General features: G+C 40.5%; 1 protein-coding gene across 1 annotated transcript in view; it reads left to right on the forward strand.

Annotated features, from left to right (window-relative positions):
• FAM171A1 (family with sequence similarity 171 member A1) overlaps positions 1 to 22,557 on the forward strand; it is an 86,449-nt gene that overhangs the window by 31,511 nt on the left and 32,381 nt on the right. Inside the window, exon 2 of the mRNA XM_021551668.4 lies at positions 18,033 to 18,260. Coding sequence (XP_021407343.3) covers positions 18,033 to 18,260 — 228 coding nt within the window. The remainder of the gene's footprint in view (positions 1 to 18,032; positions 18,261 to 22,557) is intronic.

Consider the following 22,557-nt stretch of genomic DNA (forward strand, 5'->3'; position numbering starts at 1 on the left):
ACTCAGGAAACTTCATTTTCTGGTCTTGCTAAAGCTTGCAGTTTTTGAAGTAGCTGAATGTGCAAGTGAAAGTCCTACAGCTGTCCTTTGCAGAACCAGTGCGCATTCCAGATAAAACTATTGGAAAATTCTTGTCTAAAAGCTAGAAAATATTTTACTCTCCACAAGGAGCATAATTAAACTGATTAAAAAAATAAAAATAATCTGTAGACATTTAACTTCAAAGGATCCCACAAAGATTTTTGGATGCAAGGCATGATATAAAGAGCATCTATATCACATATTGCATTACAACATATATATTGCATATATATCACATAATTTCATTTAAGCATACTAACTATTTTACTAATTTTCCCTTTGACTGTTTCTAGGTACTGCTTTGTATCTGGTTGCTGATGTGTATAGATGTCCTCTACCACCATTTATCTCTCCTGAGTGATAAATCTTTTCCATTTGACTTTTCTTTTCTTTTTTGTCCCAAAAAGCAATGTGCAGATCATCTTCTGGCACTTACATCACTAATTAACCTATGGTTTGCTTAAGTGTTTGCAAGACCCGTGCTAGTGTTAGATACCTTTCTGCTTGCAGCTTGCTTGGTTTTATCTTGCACATGTCCCACATGCTGAGTGCTGTCACACAGGCTATGCCAAAGCTTCAGGGGGAGAAGGGGTTCACCATGTGCTTTGTAGTTCTGGCTAGGGTGGGACTCAGATGGGTTACAGCCATTTCAAAATTCATCTTGTGGAGAGCATGCTGCAAACATCAGAGGGATGGGACACTCCTAGGTGTCCTCCCAGCGTGGACTGAGATCTCTTGGAGCAGTGGGTACAGATCCCACAGTCATGGTGTTTCCCTGGGTCCTATTGCACAAGACTGGACTTGCTGTTTTGCACAGCTCAGGTGGTTTTGGGGCATATTCGATATTCCTTCCCCTGCCCCCAAAACCCTGCTGCTGGTTTTGATGCTTGCAGGGTGTGAAGTCAGTGCTGCTGTGAGTCACTGTGTGCCTCTGAGGGGATGGGTGTAATAGTCCTGCAAGTCCTGAACAGCATCACAGCACAATGTGTGGGTAGGCAAGTGTTTGTATCTCTTAGCTTGTCTTGACTGCTGTGACAGGAGAAGGCAGAGCCTGTGATTCTTTGGTCTCCCCTCCCCACCTCAGTTCTTGCCAGCTGGCTGACAGCCCTGAGGTGGTGGGCTGAGGGTGGTATATGTGGGAGGGAAGAGGCAGAAGTGACCCATATGGTGCACTGGAGTGGAGTTGCCCTGATTCTGTGACCTGGCTCCATGACAGCTGTGCACAGCCCTTGGACTGAAGTGTCTTGGCACACAGCAGTGATGTACTTACTCCGCAAATCAAAGGGAGTGGCCTGAAATATTCAGCTTCTCTTCTTTTTCCTCCCTTCCCCCACCCAACACCCCCATATCCAGGGGGAGATGATACTTCATATATACAAAGCCCACATGCATAGGAGGATCTTAAACCTGAACATCCAGCTGCTGTAATAAATAGAATGTAGCAAATGATTGCAAAGAGAAATGGGAGTCAAAAGGCCAGGGTATTCTGGCCCAAAGCAGATGTTTTCAGTGTCTGGGGGTGGATGTGCTGGAAGGGGAGTGAATCTTGGGTGATGTCAATGAAGTGTGTAAGCCCAAGGCTAGGGGATGGGGCTTTTCAAGCAGAGCTCCTGGCTGTTGGCAGGAGTACAGCTGCCTTACACCTCCATCCCAGAGACCTTGGCACATCAGTGAAGTGGAGCGATGGCTGTATCAGCGAGCAGGGCCTGTGGCATCATGTAGGGGTCCATCTTTCATTGCTGCACCAAGGAAGAGTTTTCTCTGCATCTTGCTTTTCTGAACGCTTTGGGGTCACTTTTGAGGCAAAAAGCAAGAGCAAATAGCAAGAGTCAGTCAAGAGCTGACGGGAATTACTGGAATGTGATAAGAACTTAAAAAGGAAGGAGAGTTTGGTATTCATGGAGAAAAACCCATTTACAGAATTTTTTCTAAACTTAGGAGCATGGAGGGACAACATATGTAGACCTGTGACCTTTGTTTAAGCATCTCTCCTCACTCTTGTTTCCCTGTTGCAGTGAATGGAGACTGTCCACCTTTTTCCCTGCCCTCCTGTCCCCTCCCATTTTACCCAGACTGACAGATGTGGCAGGTATCCAGGCAGGCTCCCAGTTGTGTACCTCTGGTGTTAAGGTCCATTTACTGCTTTTGCCCAAAGGTCTTTCCTTTCACAAGGATATATTCACTCATCTTTTTTTATCTAATAGGAGGTGAAAGTCCCACTGAATGTGAAATGTTTTGTTGATTCTCTGCAAGCTAAAAAACTGTTAGAATAAATCTATTTGTAGGCTTTCATTAAACTCATATAAAAGTTGGATGCTGCGCTCTCCATTACATCTCTCACTCTGTTATTGTACTATTTTCTGTATCTGAGTTCAGAGCTCCTTTTCTTAAATAGAGTTTGTGACTGTTTCCTGAGAACCCTAAACCAAGAAGCAGCCCCACTGCCATCTTAATAGACTTCCTTCATCATTCACCAGTATTTATTAACATTTTTGCCTCTATGGATCCTATTTAAAATATATTTAAAAATCTAGGAACAGCAAAAATGGCAGTGTAACTGTGGCAAGCCCCATGACTTGGTCTTTTTCAGGTGTCATTTGTGACTCTTGATGTAATCTCTAGGTTCAAGGGCCTTTTATGGAGCCTGAAAAAAAATGCCATAGGTGGGGGAAAACCAAAACAGGCTGGCAGGTGATTGCTTTCTTCAAAAGGGAGTAGATCAAGTCCCATCTGTTAACTGTTGCAGTTGAGTCATAGGCAAGAGTAATTGTGGCTGCCCACACAAAATGACAGGAAGATGCTGCTTTTGTGTGAATCTGCTGGAAACTGCATCCTCACCCTGGAGGAAGGAGCTGCAGGACTCTGCTGTACCAAGGAGCCACCCACCTGCTCTAACCTTCATGATCATATCATTTTTCAGATATTTGACATATTTTGCTACATGCTTTAGGGCGTCTTGTAACTCTGGGTTTGATTGATTTGGCAAAAAGTTTTTGTAACTTCACAACTGAGCTGTTACAGTTGCTGATGTCAGTGTGCCTGCTGTCACTGGAAGTGATCCGAAAAGGATCCATATTTTCAGGATGCTTTTGGGGAGCAGTGTAGCAAAGGTTGTAATGAAGCTGTTGAAAAATGAAAACTCATATTTTAAAAAGTCTCTGTACATTTTGTAAAACAAACTTCTGAAACCTGTTTTCTTCTGCATGTTGATACAGTCTCATGTGAAACTTGGAAGGGTTTGTTGTAGAGAGAGCCAAAGTAAAGTACATGCGTTTTGTTGTTTTGTTTTTAAACTCTGGCAGTTTAAATGCTATTTAAATATATTGGCTACCACTGCTACTTAAATAAAATGAAGTTTAAACAAGACATATTGTTCCAGTGTAAATCAATTTATTTCATGTTATTAGAGTTAATTGCATTTAGCGGAGCTTTCTCTGTTTTTCTTTTAAAAAAATGTGTATTAGTGAGTGATGGAGTCTTGGAACATGAGGACAGCAGGATGAAGGTAGCTAAATATGAAATAAGGTGTTTCACAAGTGGTTTCGAAAAGTAATAGCTAAGGGTCTAAATATGTCATCTTAACAAAGTTGTTTCAGCAGTATGTAATCAAGCCAAAGAGGTGGCAGATTTTAAGCCAAGTGAGTCTTAAGCACAAGAGCAGAAAGCAGCCCAGGCCAGGATTCCTGCAGGAGTCCCTCAGACTTGAACATATTCTTGTGCTGCTCCAGGGACCCAGGCTGGGAAGATGCTGTGCAATGGGTTTGTGTGACAGAGAGGATTCCTGGCATGGAGTGCAGCTGCCTTTCATAGACCCTTTCTGCACGTGATGTAGCCTGGGCAACAGAAATAGGAGCGCTATCAAGGTGAAGGCCACATCTTCAGAGTCCAGGCTTTGTTACTGCTAATGTAACAGGCAATTCCCAGGACATTTTGCCAGGAAACCCCTGTGATTTGTGGAAAAGGATAGGCATGGTGCAAAATAGCTTATGGCCTGCAGAGCCATCTGCTTCTACCACTGTCTGTGTTGACAGCAAGTTTAGCACTGCATCCCTAAGTGGATTGTGAAATCTCACCCGTTCTGCTTCACAGTTACCTATTTGATTTTCTGAAAGTCCTTTCTACGAAGGGAATTGGAGCAGTGGCTCTCAAAAACAGTTTGGCTGAGGTTCCTAGTTAAAAAGAGATTCTAAGAAATTCCACCCACTTCACTGCAGTTTTAGCATGGCAGTAACAAAAATGAATTTCTAATCCAAACTCCAAGGTAGGCGGCAGTGTTTTATATGTAAGAGCACTCATTGAAAAGAATATGAAATGTATTTTGCCTGGCTTTGGTATTGCAGGTAACATAAGAATCATCATGTTTTAAAGAAATTAGTTGCTGTACTTAGCTGAACTGTTATCTTGCTGTTACATGCTATTTGAGACCCAAGCATTTTGGGCTCCATATGAATGTAGCTACAAAATAATTTCAGCCTAATTTTAATAGTCATTTAACAGCTAGAAAAATGAAGTGCAAATATTAATTAGCTAGTAATATTTCTTACTTGCTTCAATTTTTTTTCTTTAGCTACCAACTCAGATGCGAGTATCTGATTGAATGGTCTAAAGCTGAAGTTAAAACCCTTTTTGTCCACCTTGAACATCTTAGCATTAGAGTAACGCTGCCATTTCTTAGAGAAACTTGAGTCTGCCAATAAGCTGTTTAAAGTTGCCATTTAAGGCAATTGCATTTTTAATTATTTTGTTTCTCATATATTGCATCCACATGTGTGTGGGTACAGGATGTTAATGTGTCTGTAGAATTTTATTGTAACTACATAGAACTGTCAATATTTTGCTGTGGTATTTGTTGCTGATCCTGTACTAGATCAGTGGACCCCAAGTCCTTTTGTCTTTATAAACATCTAATGCAACTGAACTGGTTGTTGTCATCCTTGCAGTAGACCTCTGGTTTCTTCAGGATGGGTGCTGTGGGGTTTCCTAACCTCTCAGCTTTCTGTGCTCTTTAAAGGGGTGTATGCTGTGCTTGGCCAGCTGATGGCTAGAATCCTCCCTTGTGCTGTTGTGGTAGCACAGGGCTGGCTGGGGATTCAGGCTGGCTTTGAGCAGTAATAGCAATCTACTGTCCTTTTTCATCTCCCCTTTAGTAAGTTTGTAACCTCAAGAGAACAACTGACCACTTGTGTTCTTAGATCTGTTGTTGAAATAAATAAATCAGCCTTCCTGTATAACTGTATGTTGTAGATTGTGAGTGTATGTACATACACACATCCTTTGAGTTATGTGGGCTGGGTTTTTTTTTTCAGAGTCTTACTGTGAGGAGGGGCAAAAAAAGTAAAGAGAAATTTTGATTTAGAACATATGCTCAGCAAAGCAGAAAGAATACCTTACTTTTGTATTGTAGAATGTTAATTTCAAAAATCTCAGGACTATGTGAACTTTAAAATTAAATGTATAGTGATTTAGAAAAGTGAATGTCAAAATAAGACATAGCATGAGGTGACATTGAATATGCTGATAAAAATTGGTATTTATAGATTTCCTACAGCTGTTAAATTTGAGAAGGAAAGATGAAGAATCTATATCTCTTATTTTACATGCTTACTAGAAGGCTAGCACTCTGGTATTACTCACTGGAATTGTATTTATGACTAAGTGTGGTAGAATATGTTTTAAATTTATTGGGCTACTTCCTTTAAAGTAATGATTAACTGTTGAATACTGCAATTTTTCTTAGCAGCTCCTTTGTAAGAGCTGAATAAATTACAAATTAACAAAGAGGAAATATCCCTGTTTTCTTAACTTCAAGAAAGTGCTTGTAAATTTGGTTTTTGAATGGATTTCAGAGAAGTGATAACAACTTGTACTGTCAAGGAAACTTGTAAGTCAGTGCTGTAATTTTTAGTGTGATTAGATGTACCTTGTGTTTTCAGTTTAACCTAGCATACATATCTACGTGCATAACATACATGAACCTTTTATCTGCTAATTATGGAATCTATAAGGTTGGAAAAGACTTCTAATATCATCAAGTCCAATCATTAACCAAGCACTGCCATGTCCATCAGAAAACCATGTCCCCAAGTGCTAACACTATATTCCTTCTGGGTACAACATGTAATAAAGCATATTTTACTCTTCTAGAAGTTGATTATTGGCCTCATATCCTTTTTCATTTGCACCCCAGCAAATTTCCACAGCACATCCTGTTAATTCAATGGCTGTGTATAAGTGTAGCATCTGTATGATTTGGGTATTCAGAAAGGCCTTCCTCCTGCCTCTCCTGTAAGCATTGTTTGTACACAGTAGATCGCTTTCCAGACATACAGCTGTTAGTTTAAACCAGTATAATAATAGTTTATAATGCTTGCTTAATGCATAGACTAAGTTGCCTACAAAATATTCATGTTGCTGTCTGTGCCAAGAAAGCAGAGCACACCATTGGAATGTTTTCAGTTCTAAGTATCTGCTTGTCAGTGGGAAAGTGGCTGTATTTGTCCAACTGAAAACACCAGCAGTCCTGTGTGATGGTGTTACTTCTAAATAGATATGTGTTTTGTCGTACAAGTATAAGAAACAGATGAGGTAAAATGAAAGAATTTAGGGGATTCTTTGCTGAGGGAAAGAGCTTGAGCAGAGTGTCATTTAGAGCTATAAATATCTAGAATGGACTTATGCCAGAGTAAAAGCAATAAGTCTTTTATATTGTCAAATGGACAAACTGATAAATAATGCCAGCATTTACCAGCATCTTATATGTTCTGACTGGGCTCTTTTAGGTAGGCTACATGTGTAATATCAAGTTTACTTACTTGAAAGTACATTTAACATTACGTGGGATTTTTGATTTAGCATAATGATAAAAAATATACCAAAATCACAATGCCAATGTACTTAGTACTTTGTTAATATGAAATGTATTAACAATAATAATAATTCAGTCACTACACCAATATGTGGTACATGTTCTTGGTCTCAGTAATATGCTCACCATCGTGATTCTGGCCATCACCAGCTGCTGAGAAGGAATATATGGGTTGAAACCAGCCCACAGCTATCTGATTTTATTTATTTATGTTGCTAATTGTTCAATTTGTTGGTCTGAGCCTTGTATGTACGCCTTTCCTGTGCTAGTTCGGGAGACGTTCTCACTTTTTTAATGAACTTGGAGAAATATTTGATCCACTCAGCGGTGGTCTAGTCAATTGACTCACTCAAATGACATAGCTGTTCATGTAACACCAAGGCCACCCTCGGGTGCCATTTGTGTTGAGATACAGTCAGCTCTGTTTGCAGCAGCTGTGGTCAGTCCCACCCTCCATTATTTCCTGAGCTTCAGGGCACATAGTCATTGCCCATCTCTCAGCCTTCCTCTGCCATTTATTGGCCAGTCACAGCATTTTACATCAAGATTGATCTCAAAATAGAACAGATAATTCACTGATCTGTTTGATCAGCTGTGATTTGGTGCTTTTTAGAATTTTGATTTGTGAACCCCAGGAGTCCTTCAGCAGAGTGTTATCCCTTTCAGACTCCCCCTTAGACAGGCAATTATATATACGACTAAACAAACAGGCTACTCCCAAGTTACTTTCAGTCATTCCCAAAGCCTGGGTTGTGGACCTTCAAACCTTCATTTCTAGCTACAGTGGTAATCATGTGACTGTGATAAGCAGCTCTGGGAATCAGAGCTGCAAGGTGACCAAGAAATACAAAGGTATTCTCCAGAGCTCTTCCCATCTTGGAAGGCAAGATAAGGTGTGTGAGCAGCATGTCAAACCCTCATTGTCACATTGTGGTTTTTATATACAGTGAGTCTAAGAAAGATGGATGTTGCCAGTGTAACTGTACCTTTCCATTATGATGGTGAATTTGTGGAAGAACCAGTAACTTCTGATCTACATAACTGACTTCCAGTGTAGGGGAATAGAAAGTAATTTTTCAACATTCACAGTTTCAATCTGATTAGAATTATTTTTCTCATGAAATAATAATGGCCCTTAAAAATAATCCCCTGCCAAAAATTTGGATCACCATGGCTATTAGAGTAATTCAAACTGATGCAAGTTTTGGTTGCTGAGTCAATTATGTATGCTCTGCATATATATGCAGTCATCACAGCTGAAGTATAGACAGTACAGCAGCCTGGTTCAAAAATACTAATTGAAAAATTAATTGACTTGGATCAGAAGGCTTATTCTATGTGATTGAGATTGGATGAAAGAGAAAACAAACTGTAGTGATGAATGGCCATGTATTTAGCTGGGGTTGCTTTACAGTGTTAGGATAAAGGGAACTGAAACAGGTCCTATTTTATTTAAAGTTTTTATTGATTATCTAGAAGACCTAGATCACAGATTAATAAAATTTTTAAGCAGTTCTAAATGAGGAGATAGAAATACTATTTTGAACAGAAAAACTTAAAAACTTGGAAATAAATAATTTTGGAGGATAGGAGAATTTCAATATAGACAAGTTGGGTGCCATTTGGTGCTCTTGTGACAGAAATCAGAGGAAGTGGCATGTAGAGATGTTAATAAAAGGAAGCTTTTTAGGGTTGGGAGGAAATAATAGTAACCTCCTCCATCCACCCAGTCGTAAATACCAACTGACTGTGGAGGTTTTTAGGTGTTCAAGAGCTGTTGTAAACACTCTGTAATGCCTGTGCAAAAGTCCATACCAACCAACCCCTTCCTGGCATTGTCACAAGCATCCTGTAGTTAGGGAGCCAGGAGATTTTCCTGCTGCTGTGCCAGTATGCAGCAGTGGAGGTTGGGAAGTTATTGGAGAATTAGTATGCTGATTTGGAATTAATGGAGAATAAAGATTTACTACAACTGTATGTGCCAAATACTGACCTTAAGCTTGCCTAGGTCAGGAGACGGGCAGGTACCCTTCCAAAGGAGTGCATCAGAGCTGACTGAAGTGCCTGTGAACCAGGATGGGTGGTCCCAAATCCTTTCTTTTCCTCTGCCAGTGTTGCACTTGGCCATCACTCTCCACCCCCACACCTGCCTGTTCTGCTGATTTTGGCACGTGGGGCTGCGTTGTTTCAGCAGTTCAGCCTGATAACCTGGCACTGAGCCAGGTTCATTAGGCTGGTGCAGTGCTGGGTTAGTAAAGGCAACCAAAGCTGCAGCAGGCCCAAGGAGAAGCGGGGTAGCCCAAGAGAAGGAGCAAGAATCCACAGCCAGACCAGAGAGGTGGGGAGGGAAGGGATGCTCCTGGTTTTGCTGTGGAGTAGCTGAACAGTAGTGCTGCACTCCTTATCACTCTGCAGAGCTCTCTGCTCAGGCTGGCTGGGTTGGAGGAATGAGATGGTTACCATGTGTAGCTTCCCCTACAATTTGATTTTCCTGTCTGCCAGCTGGGGATAACCTCTGCAAGGAATGAAGCGATTATAAATCGACTGTCGAGTTATTTGAAGAAAGGGTACGTGCAAGTGCCTAGATAAAATTTTAGCACAGTAGTTTGCCTCTGTATGTGCATGAGCTTACGTCAGTGGATTACTGAGATAAAAGTGCAAGTTTGCACTGCAGGCTGCAATGGGAATGCAGAGAGGCCCTTGAGATGGGCTTGTTTGAATTGTTAGAGTGGTTTGTTTAAAAACAAACAACGCAAGTAAAAATACCCTCTTCCAAAGTGATATCTAGCTTTGCTTTCACAACAGGCTTTGGAAATTAGAGATTAAACCTATTAAGATTAAAACTGCTTGAAAATGAGGGGGGAAAAAAGTGCTTGTCTCATCACTGGCCCATTGAGCATACATTGGACATAGAATACATCTGCTTTAATCTGCTTTCATCAGATGCATACTTTTATTAATAGACTTAGGATAAAGTTATTTTCAGAAAATGTAACATGCTTTTATGGCTCAGCAAATCCAAGTTTTTCCTTTCTGCCCTCCTCCAAACTAGACTGATGGTCTAGCAGGAAAGTTGGCTTAAAACCCCAAGCACCTGAGCTCAGTGTGGTGTTATCCTCAGAGCTGATGTCAAAAATCAGCTGGGATCTTGAGTCAGGGGAGAACTCTAATGCTGAGCAACTGGAAAATAACAGTACATTAACTTCTCATTCCATATTGATCTCCAGAGTTTCAAAGAACTCTATAACAAAAAAAAAAAAAAAAAGAAGGGTTTAAGTTGGGATTACTTTTTCTTATTTTCTAAAGAACACATTATGCGTGTGGCAAACTAGAGCTTTAAAACTCAACTTCCATCTGCACTCCATGACAGTATTTTATTTAATTCCATGTCTAAGAGACAAAGTTTGGAAATGAAATTAGTTTGTGTCATGCACAGTTCCTGTAGAGATCAAAGGCAGACCTGTTAATGCAACTATTGCTATTCATGAGTTTCATAGCCGTGTGAGTTTCAAGTTAATTATAAATGCTTGTTTAATCACTTAACAATAGGGTATCGGAGTCTCATCTAGGCATAATGCATATAGCTCCCACTTTTCTTAATTAAAGCAAATTCCTACCTTTTTTCCCAAGAAATTAATTTTGGTGGTAATGCTCTAGGCTCTAGCAGGTCAGGATATGCAAATCTTCTTTTACATGTTGGACTGTTGCATGATGGATGTCTTTATTTTATAATCCTGTAACTGCCCCTCCCTCCCCTTTGAATGCAGGGGTTGTATAGTAGCCTGATTTTCATCATATTTGGCATAAATTGCTCTAGTTCATATAGTAGAAAACTTTTTGGGACATTTTACTAAATATTGTGTGCATTATCCCTATGAGATAATGAATTGTGAAATAATGTATTTATCATTTTAGTTTATTTATCATTTTAGTTTATCATTTTAGTTTGTTTAATGGAATTTAAACCTGAAGAGGTAAGTAAGGCACCTGTCTGACCTTCATATCAAAGACAACTGTGCTGTATTTGAAGACTGAAGATTAAGACTAATTATTTAAGATAAACGATTTAAATCCCCTGGAAATTAAATTCTTGTGCACAAGGGGAACCAGCCACAGCCAGCAATGCCTGAGGCACTTGGAGCAGCAAGGATTGTTAGATGAGAAATATGGATGAATCAACTTGAGCTGCAGAGAAGGGTGAAAAAGCCTCAAGTGCTCCCCGGGTGTAGCTTCCTCCACAATCCTGGATCCTGATTGTCTGCAGAGATGAGGTGAACAGAATGCTCTGATCAGGCATCATAGGAGCTTCTCTGTGTCATATGCAGTTCTCATTGCATTCTGCTGTTTCTGAGGAAGAGCAAGAGAGGGGAATAAAATAAAAACTCAGAAATCCATCGGTTGTGCATTTGAGGAAGAAAGTTCCTTCTTGACTTCTGAGGTGTGAGGTGAATTCTGGTCATCACACTGCAAGTACTCAGTGTGGAGAGGACCCTACTGATAGTTATCCCCTTGACCTCTAAAGTACAAAGGGTTAAGCAAATTCAGATTGCAGTGCTAAAAAGAAGCACCACATGCAACCACTTGGGATGGCTTCATAAATGTTCTAGAACCAAACATTAATTCTCTTAACTTTTAACATTGATTGTAAGCCTTAATTAAACACCTAGAATTAAAATTAGAGCTATTAACCCAATTTTTTTTTTCTCATGGCCTGAGTGAGTCTATTATCTAGTAAGCTGTTCTCTTGTTGCCAAGAAATGACACCTGAATTTTTTTAGGTTTAGTGTACAGCTGTTGGCTGTCTCTGTCAGCAAGACTAAAGGTCCTCAGCTGACTTGATCTTTTGCAGTTTCCTTGTTATGCACAGTGATCCAGCCTTCTCTTTCAGAAGAGGAGGTCATGCTCTTCAGATGGCCAGTCCCAAGGCTGCTTCACTGTGCCCTGGGTTTTTTTGTGTCTCTTATCTGAACTACTCTGCTTTCTAAATCCCTTCTGAATCTGGCTCTGAGAACCAAGCTGTGTTGTATAGTCCTTACTGGATTTCTGACTAGTGCAGTAAGGAACATTTTTCTTCATGCCAGGGACTGAAGCAGCCTTGGTATCATTTGGAGAATCACTGAACAGGCACTGAGCAGACCTCCTTGTCCCATCCTCTGCATGGTTCCCTAGAAATCAGTGCTGGACACTCAGCCCAGCTGAAACCTGAGTCCTGCTGAAACCTGTGGTGGAGGGGAAGGTCATGTAGCACTATTGATTTTCCTGTAATGAGGGCCAGCGCCAGTTCTGAATAGAAAATGTCATCATCTTCACTGCAAATCTTGTTCAAGCACATGTAGTTTGCTATTTGAGGTGCTGCTTGAGAACTTCCAGCTGACAACATCAGTGAAGATCAGAGTCTGTGTGCTTCTGGAGGGATGTTACATACACGTTTCCTTTTCTTCATACAAACTTAGCCTGCTGCTATTTTGAAGTGTTATTGTCAGTAGAGCCTTCTTGATGCAGAACATTAGAATGATACAATATGTAAATGCTAGAGTTGATATCTGTGGCTAAAGCAGGGGAACACTCCTTTTTCTAGGAAAATGTTTTCTTTTAGATAAATGAAAATCTATTGTTTGGCTGAGGATTGACCTCACACATGGGCAAAAGGTTAAGAGACAGAAAGGCTTATCCATTTGGCACATAGGATTCAAAGCCAGGCATGTTGCCAATAAGCTCAGTTCAGAGCAGTGGACACAATTTTACATAAAGTTCATAATGGCTTTTTTTAAATGAGCAGGAAGCTTTATTTTTCTAATCAAAACCTAGGTAATTAAAATATCTCTTTCTTTGGTGATATCCTGACATTGTCCATGAACAAGGGACCCCCAAAGGAAAAGCCAAGTGATCGCAGATGCCTGTGTCAGCCTGTTCCCAAAAGAGATCATCTGTCCAGCAAACGTCAGTGGGAGTCTGCCTGACAGAGGGGTGTGTGCACAGAAACCAAATTGCAGGCTTGGGATCTAAACAGGGTTGTGATCTTGGATTTTCAATCTGTGTCATAACTTTTCTGTGTTTATTCCAGTATGTGGAATCTGACAGTTTGCCTTTGCTCAGGTTATTTAGGATTTTATTTTCTGTGTAATAACTGACTTTAAAAAACAACAACGAACAAACAAAACCCCAAACCACCTAAAACCAGTGCTTTTCACTTTTCAAGAGTTCAGTTATAGAAGACAGCAGTGATGCTGGCAGTTCTGAAGGAAACCATTTGCAAACTGAGAGGTCACAGCAATGTAAAGAGCAGTTGTGAGTATGAGAAAGGATTACAAGTGAAGAAATAGTTTTCTTAAGGTTAATTGTATTTCAGGAGAGGCAGTAGAGTTCATAGAGCAGATGGCACAGGAAGGATTGCTCAGAGAATGTTTAAACTTAGTAAAATCTCAAAAATCAGATTAAGAAAACAGATGGGATTCTGGATTGGAATGCTGCCATTTAGGGATTTTTTTTTTTTTGGTCTTTTTTTTCACTTTCCCATATTATAACCTTGAAGGTGCTGGAGTTTTTTATATAGCTTACAATAAATTTAGTACTAGAAAACTAGGAGGGTGCTGCACTTAAGCAGCTGTTTTCACAATAACTAGTAGTTTTGGTTTGCCCTCATTTGAAAAACAAGCAGGAGGTTTAGTGTTTAAAAGAAGACAAAGGACTATAAGAGAACAGATTTACAGTAGACCTGCTTGAGCATACCTATACATCAGCCTTGATCTTTTTGTGGAATTTGTCCCTCCATTTGCTGGTTTTATTTGCTCTTTTCCCACTAACCTTCTTTTCTTTTGGAATTCTTGAAGCAGAGTTCAGTGGTTGCACTATTTAACATCTGCGAGTGGCCCATTCCTACCTGCACTTCTAAACAGGGAGACACAGACTTTTTGCCCTTCCAGAAAGGGTGTTTTTACCTGTGTTTTTTCTCCTGGAAATGACAGTTGTAAGTGCTTCTTGTTTTGGACTTGAATCTTTGCTGTAAGGGTACAATGGCAGAACACACACAGTGGTGCAGACAAGTGACTCTGCCTCTGTACCTGTGCCCACCAGCCAACAGGGAAGTACATGCCAGACAGATGAGGTCTGAAAAATACACATTCACACCACACCAGTCAGGAGCCAGGTGCATCAGACAGGGCTATGGCTCAAGCATAGCCTGTCCTCACTGTGGCTGGCTTGTCTGGGGAAGTGAGAGAGACTACAGCTGCCCTGGGTGAGTTCCTCAGCCCAGGGTCTATCACCTCAACCATCTCTGCTTTGCTCTTAAATGAGGAAGGCTCAGCATTCTTCACCTTTATGTACCATTCCTCCCTCCAGGATCTCACTAGCAGTACAGAACAAAGCTCCTGCAGAACTTAGCAAATACTTCTACTGTATATACAGTAGTATGAGAATGAAGCAGGTTTGGCTTCCCTTTAGCAGTTCATCTTTTGCAGTGCTTTCAGTTCCCTGCCTTCATCTGCAGCTGTGCTTCTTCTCTGAGTCCATGTGTCTTTAATTCTGTGTGAGCTCCTTGCTGTGTAGGCTGCAAAACTCAAGAATAATGTACCTGCCTTATACCCACTGTTTGCCGAGAACTAAAAAGTTTGCCAGATATTTTAAATATTCTATTCCTTAATTTAAAGTAAGTCTTCTAAACAGCTTCTAGTTGATTTCATCTAGTATACCTAGTCTTTCAATCTAAGACTTCCCTACTTCTTAGAGATCAGACTGATCTTGGGTCACTTGTTGTCCTACTCTGCTGTCTGAATTCCCTTCTTCAGTTCCTCTGATCTGCAAGAAGTGCCTGAATATATCCTAGCAATTCTGAAACTTGCTGTCTCTTTTTATAGGTTGTTTTCATTACGCCACTGTTTGAGAGGATGTTTTCTTCAAAAATTCTTTCTGGTTTTAAGCTTTTAATCATTCAGTTGCTTTGGAAATTACAGTGATAGTGTAGGTTTAGTGTTCCTGACTTCACTGCTGCATTAGATAAGAAAAAGGAGCTGTTGCGTGGGAGAAGGCCCTGAATTAAGCAAGTTGTATACATTTCACATGTTTGTCAGGGAAGATAACACATGAAAAGGAATTAGGATTGTTCAGGCTGCTAGGGTTTTATCTATCTGCTCAGGAAAAAAAACATGTTAAATATCAAAAAGGAGAAAACAAGCCCAGTGTCTGATCTAGGGACTGTGTGGTTTGGAACAGCAGTTCCAATCTGCTGCCTTTCAGGACATCAGCATTCTGTCTTGGGTCTGCCTTTGTCATTTCTGTTTATAAGAAGGATTTTGGAAGCCCCCTGTCCTTCCTTATCAGAAAGAGAGAGGGATGCAGAAAGAGAGAAGTATGCAGACAGAAGCCTGTACATAGCTATGGAGTGGGAGATAAAGAAATTTCCTATTGGAGATACCCATGGCTAGCTCTCCAATTTGGGAAGAGAAAGATGGATTTGTGTATACAGGAAAATCTTTGGTTTTTTCTCGTGATCAGTTTTAGTAGTAGTCTCTTTTCTAGAATTTTGGATGTATATAAGGAATTAAATTGATAGGATACTTCTGTTGTTTTCTTACCCTCTTCCTTAATTAGTATTTAATATTCCAGAGCTCCCTGGTTCCTTCTTATATGTGGTTGCTTTTAGAGAAGGCTGAATTTCCATGTTACTGAAATTGCTAATGGCAATGTTCAGCTTGTCCTGTTCTCTTGCTTTTTCTTTAATGCATCACCCATTATTCTTAACCTCATCTATTCTTGCATTCTTTGCTAGGAAATTCAAAGTGAAAAATGCTAAGAGCACACCTATCTGGCTTTGGATCTAAGCATATCACTCCACTTTGAAAATGAGAACTTGCATTATTTGTTGTCCTCATGTGTGTAAATACATTAATATATATGTTTTCCTTCATTGATTAATGTGGCTTCCTTTCACATACACAAGTTGCTTGGTGGTCAAGGCAAGGTTTTTAAGGAGGCCCTCTGTACTGGGCACCAGAGTATGTGGACACTGCTTTTCAATGTACTTTGCTTCCTTTGACTACTAAATGCAAAACTGGGAAGAAGTCCAGAATCTTTAATAGCTGGAATATATTTCATGCTGATCCCATCTAAATTGGCATCCTCCATTGCCAAGTTCTAAAGCAATGACTGTGATGATGATTAATTTCTTTAATGGGATTTTTGTTCAGGTCTGCTTGATATTGATGTTTTCAGTACTGTAGGATTCAGAGAGAAGGTCTCTGCTTATGAAAGGGCCCCAGATACTGATCTTTCTGGCTGGAACGCCCTTAGGACAGATGTGATGATACTTTGTATTAGGTCCTCGTGTCCTTTTAAACTTCTAGGTTGTTACGGTGTGTTTCTCCCCATACTCAGTTGTGTCATTTTACTATTGAAACTTGCCACAAACATTTTGTTAAGTTCAGTGTTTTCTTCTTGGTGTCATGTCCTGCTGTCTTAGGGCTTAAACCACAGTAAGTTCTTATAAGGCATTAGTAACAGAACAGAACTGTACCACCAGGACTGTTCTGTAGAAATCAGTGTAATGTTTTTGAATATATATGAACAGGAGGTCATGCCCTCTTTCCTGGGCATCACATGCAGGAATGTTTGCACATGGAGTAGGAGGATCTTGGCTGTGAAAGGCTGAAGGTTCCTGACACAAAAAGGGAGTTTGCAACATACGATCTACTACCTTAGGCAATGGAGTAAGCTGAGATAGGGAACTTCATGCAAGAACAACAGAATTTCCAGATATTATGATGGGAATGAGAGATAGGAGAGAGTTGGAGAGAAAAGAGGGAGGGAGGTGTTCATTTATGAGGAAGAGGCAACTGGAAGTGAAAAGAGCCCAAGAAATGTCTTGGTGGAAGCAGTAGATCATTGCTGGGTCTTTTCAACACAGCATTGCATTTAAGTCATAGTTATTGCAGGAAGACAACAGCTGCTGCTTTAGAGCATGAGGCAATTGAACTATTGTAGGAACAGAAAAGTAATCATAGATACAGAAGAATGCCTTCCAGAGGGACTGTCTTGCACAAGCCACTCCATTTTATGTAACAAAAGCCTGGTGACACAATGCATGGTTTAGTCATAGTGCCCAGAGTGGACAAATATTGTACATCTGGAAACATTTAAACTAGTAATTAGTTTCTGGAAAAATGGCAAATTACTAAAGAAAAAAATGTAGTCAATTGTGTTGTCTTCAGACTGCATATCTGCAGGATGTATGATTCTCCTGACTGCCTTAACCATCACTTCTTTGCTTCTCACCAGTAGTATGTGGGGACAGGTGATACAGTAGTGTCAGGGCTGCTGCTGTCACTGCTAGCACTCCCACCTGGTTGTTCTGTGCTTTGAGGACATGGACATGATCCTGTGGGAATTCTCCACCTTGGTTACACATCACCAGGGAAGTCCTGTGCCAGCTGGGGCACTCTCTCCCACCAGAGCTGAAAATACCCAACTGCAGCACAGCCTGCTCTATTGCCCACTTTCTTCCTTGGCTTTCATCACAGCAGATTTCCTCCATTCCATTGCTACACAGAGAGAATTGCTTTGCGGAGGAGTGAGGAGCAAACCCCCCTTGCAGCCTTTCCCTCTCCCCACTGCTGCTGGAGAAGGCTGGCTGGAGCAGAGGCATGGCAAGGCAGGGACCTTACAGAGAGTTTCCATGCCCTGCTGTCCATGACTGCCACAGGATGTTTGATAGTACACATTTGGAATTGCACAGTACAGCAGTACTCTATGATTGACATTTTTCCCCTCAAAGGGAGTGTTGTCTGCCTGGAGATTTGCTGCCCAGGTGCATGTGGGTCACAGGTTGAAGATAGGTGCCTCCACAGCTGAAATTAGCTGTCAGGCAATAATTCAGGACCTGGTCTAGTTTGTAGCAGAATCTGCAGTGTCTCTGAAGAGTGACTGCCTGAGATGGAGAGCTTCAGGACAGTATAAGAAGTGGTACATGGTACATGACACCACAATGTCAGAGCTGGTGTCTTTACAGTCCCTGGTGTGTCAGCCTGTTCTAACTGCTGCCTCCCACAGAAGCTTTTCAGACAATAATCACTGTGTTTGTTTGTCATTACAGAAGTAACGCTGAAGGTCCATGTAAGCGATGCCAGCACTCATCAGCCAGTAACTGAAGCCTTCATTGAGATTTTTACCAACCAGATCTCCATTGCATCTGGAACCTCAGGAGCAGATGGCACCGCCTTCCTCAAGTTTCAGTATAAGCTGGGCAATCAGCTGATAGTGACTGCTAGTAAACATGCATATGTGCCAAATTCTGCACCATGGAAACCTGTAAGATTGCCTGGTAAGAGACCTTTATTTTTGTTCTGAGGTAAGATATTGCATCTAAAGGAAGCTCCAGTTTTGTATGATGTGTTTCAATACTTGAGATCCTGGGTGGGAGGAGAAACATCTGCACGTTTCAAAAATAGTAACATTTCTTCCTAAGTTAAACTGCAGCATCAAGGCTGAGCAGAGGTTCATTCTCCTTCTGGAGGTCCTAAATAGAGTGCTACATCAATTTTCAAACAACTGTTGGTGCTCCTCCAGCTCCATAGAAAATAGAAATCTATTCCAGATCTTTTTCTTTATGGGAACTCTGTTTCCAAGAACCTTGTTTTAGCAGCTGTGATGTACTCTTGCTTCTCTTCCAAGGTATAGCATCTCTTGCACCATAGGCTGTAGTGTACAAAAATGTCCTGGTCTTTTAGCTCTTATCCATGTCAAAAAACCTGTTTTAATCTGCAGTTATGTTATTCAAATGTAAGGATTTTTACTAACTTGATTAGCATGGCTTTGCTTCTTCCACAGGCAAACAAGTATAACAATAATACTTGTGTGTTAGTTTTTATCAGAATGCCTCAGAACCTTACATGAGAGGAAAAATTGAGTCATGAAGCCTATTTCTGACTGCTAAAAAGAGCAGATTGAGGGTGGCTTTCAAAACTCGAGATGTAACATCTATATGAAGATCATATCCTGAGTTTCATCTACCTTTCTTGTAATCCTCAGCTCCAATTAGGGTCCATTTAATTTGGGAATGGTCCCAGGCTTGTATTATACCCAAATCACACCTAAACACACGCCTCAGGTTTGATAATTAGGGCCAAAGGCAGGTGAGGTTTTAAGTGCACTAGTATTTAAATAGTGTATATGTTCCCAGGGGAGTGTTGAATTCCATGCTTTGGCTCAATTTTATTTATTAATATCAACATAGCCAGAAGGGCTGCGTGACTTGCTGCAAGGTCGAGTAGCAAATGTATTTTCAGAAGGGGAAAGGAACATAAATCTCTTCAAACCCAGAACTATGCTTTAGGCATTTCAATGTGCTGTTTACTTATCTGCTTTCACTTGCTTCAGATAAGAATTCCTTCTTCCACATTTTATATACTGTATTCCACTGTTTTTCAGCTACTTAATGGAGCTAATAGCAACGACTAAGTCAAGCTCTTTTGGGTGTGGTGGAAGAATAAGATGCAACTGAAAGAGTTGCAGTCAAGAGGGTTTCAAATAAGTAAAAGGCAACAATTCATTACAGCAGCTGTCACAGCTAGTCTGTGGCTGAGCAATTAATTCAGTTATAAGTAAGAAACCCAGCCTGGTTATAGAAACTGGCCCCTGGGTTGACACACAGGGACTTCAACCAGTCACCAATGGACTATGATCAGATTACCCCATGAACTTCCTAAGCTGCAGACATCTCACTGGTCAGGAAACTGGGAGGTGTTAAAAGCAGTATAGACTGGGATATTTCAAACCTGCCATATAAAGCTGGGTTCAAACAATAAAGGTCTCACTATTGCCACAGGGACCTTGGGTGTGTGTGGTCTCTGTCTCTGACCCACCCCTCCCCTGTTACAAGAGCAAAACTGGAATAGGTCATGCAGAAAGGTTGTGAAATGTCCCCCTTTAAAGACATTCAGAACCCAACTGGACAACTCCTGCTTGGTGGAAGAAGTGACATACAGAGGTCCCTTCCGGCCGTAATGGTTCTGTGACTCTTTAGAAATTTCCTTTGAGTTTTCTTCTCTTTAAATAAGATGAAGTGTTGCTTTCTCAGCATACTTCATGTGCTTTTAAATGATGAAAGTATGCAATAACTTTGCCTTGTGTCTTGTCTTTGGCTTATACCTTAGGACTTTTGAATGAAATGTACTCTTCCATAGCCTGGAGTTTGGTTAGTTTTTCGCTTGTTGTTTTTCTTAAATTCTGATTTTGAGGGAGGGGAATGAAACAGGGCATTTTTTTTTTAGCTAATCATTGAAGTTAAAGAGCAGTAATTGAATAGGTTCCACAAATCTTTCTTTCCATGGCTGAAATGTGAGCTTAGCTCTGAAAGTAGATTCGTTTCACCTCTGATCATCCCCTGCTTAAACTGGTAGATAGTTTGCCATTGATTTAATTGGAAGGAGAGTCCTTTATTTTGCTCTCTGTACCTTGAACTTGTTCCTTTCTTTGATAATAGAAGCAAGTTACAACTAGATAATTTAATAGGCTTTAATAGGGTTGTTCTTTTAATTAGTCCTGAAAAGGTACATGACATACAAGGTGAGATACTTAAGCTTTTATATTTCGTATTGACTTAAGACGCCTCTAGTCTTTAAAAAACTTTCCAAGGACTGTTTGTATTTAAATACGTATTATGCTTTTAATGAGCACAATATAGAACTTTGGAAAAATGTTCAAGTTGTTTTGTTGTTATTTTTAAGGTGGTTTGAATGATGGGGAACAGGCAGCATATCTCAGTCTTCATTCTGCAGTGTGCAGTCTGGGCACACCCGTACAGCTGCATCCTCATTTCCCAGAAATGCTTGTTAACAGTCCTAGGAGCTGTCCTCCGCAGAGCAGATCCCCCCATTCTGAGAAGCATTCCACCCAGGGCAGTATTTAAGCTGATGTGCCATCCTGTGTGCTGTGGTAAATGAACTATGGCCATTTTACCACAAATGGGAAAATTATAAACATGAGCAGGTAGGTTTGAAAGCTAAAGGGTGGTAATGTCCTGTAGCAGAACTTGGCCAAAGGATCAGGATTCCTCTATCACAGGCAATATGCATTAGTAATAGTGTTATGCTGAAAAGCTCTGCAGCCACTGAACTTGTGATATTATTGTAGTACCTCCAAGGAGTAAACATCAAGGGTTTTCTGTTCTTATAATTTGGCAGAAATTAACTTCTCTTATATTAACAAAAATAATTACTACCTCTTTGCTGCTTAAGCAGAAGGATTATTTGTTTACATAGTGATAAATGGTAGGAGGAAAAGATTTAAGATCTCTTCTTCCATTAAAATATTTATCAGCAGAGCCATGACTCCACTTATTAACAGTTCATAAATTTAACATCACTTGAGTTGTTGAAGTGTTCATGATGGAAGATGTGTTCATCTGTCTGCTCTTAACTGTGCTTAGATTTTTCTTCGTAAAAAATTTGGAAGAAAACGTTTGTGACTGGTTAGCCTTATTTAAAAGGACACTTCTTTTGGAGCAGCATATGCAATTAAGAGAGGGAGTTGCTGAGACAGCACAGCTCAGAATACGTTGGTAGAGGCAGTGTCATGGTTTAACTCCAGTCGTCAACTAAGTACCATCAATCTGCTTCCTCACCCCCAGCCTCCATGGCATGGGGAGGAGAATCATAAAAAGGTCAAAAATCTGGGTTGAGAGAAGAACAGTGTAATAATTAAAATAAAGTAAAATTTTATAATAAGAAGAATAATAAGAATGAGACTTAACCAAAAGAGAGTGGGGAGTAAAACCCAGTTAAAGTAAGTGATGCACAATACAATTAATTGCCCAGCCCAGCCCATCCCTGAGCAGCAGGTGACCCCTGCCAGACAACTCCCCCAGTTTATATACTGGCCACGACATTCTATGGTATGAAATTTCCCTTTGGCTAGTCTAGGTCAGCTGTCCTGGCTGTGCTCCCTCCCATCTTCTTGAGAAGCTTCTCACTGACAATATATGAAAAATTGCAGAGTCCTTGACTTAGGGTAAGCACGACTCAGCAGCACCCACACCATCGGTGTGTTGCTGACATTGTCATGCGGAATCCAAAACACTGCCCTGTACCAACAGCAGAGAACAAAATAGCTGCATCTTGGCTGAAACCAGGACACTCAGTCAGAGAAAACTATGGTATTCACTGTGGTGAAATACAGTTTTAGGAGTGGAGGATGATTATTGTGGTATTTCTGGGAGAGGAGAGCTCATCTGGAATTGTTTACCTGTAAAATAAAGTTAAAAACTGGGAAAGCAGAGTATAGTATTTCAGGACTTGTCCTTGGCATAGCCATTCAGGAAAATGTGTGTCCAGCTCTGGATCCATGCTTCAAGAAGAATGTTTAAAACTGTGGACTTTTATCAGGGGTGATTAAAAGATTGGAAAATGCAGTATACAGGGAAAGACTTGAAAGTGCTTAATTTATTTTCTTCATTAGTGAGAAAGTTCATGGGTAATGTGATCATAGTCCATCAATGCCCTCATAGAGAACAGGAAACGGGTAAGAGAGAATTCTTCTGTCTAGCAGGCCTGTATAAAAAGATCAAATGGCTGGAAATCGAACCTGTATAAATTTTGATGGGTAGAGAGGCACACTGTTTA

The sequence above is a fragment of the Lonchura striata genome, chromosome 2, assembly GCF_050655825.1.
Source record: "Lonchura striata isolate lonStrDom1 chromosome 2, ASM5065582v1, whole genome shotgun sequence".
In the NCBI taxonomy this organism is placed as follows: Eukaryota; Metazoa; Chordata; class Aves; order Passeriformes; family Estrildidae; genus Lonchura; species Lonchura striata.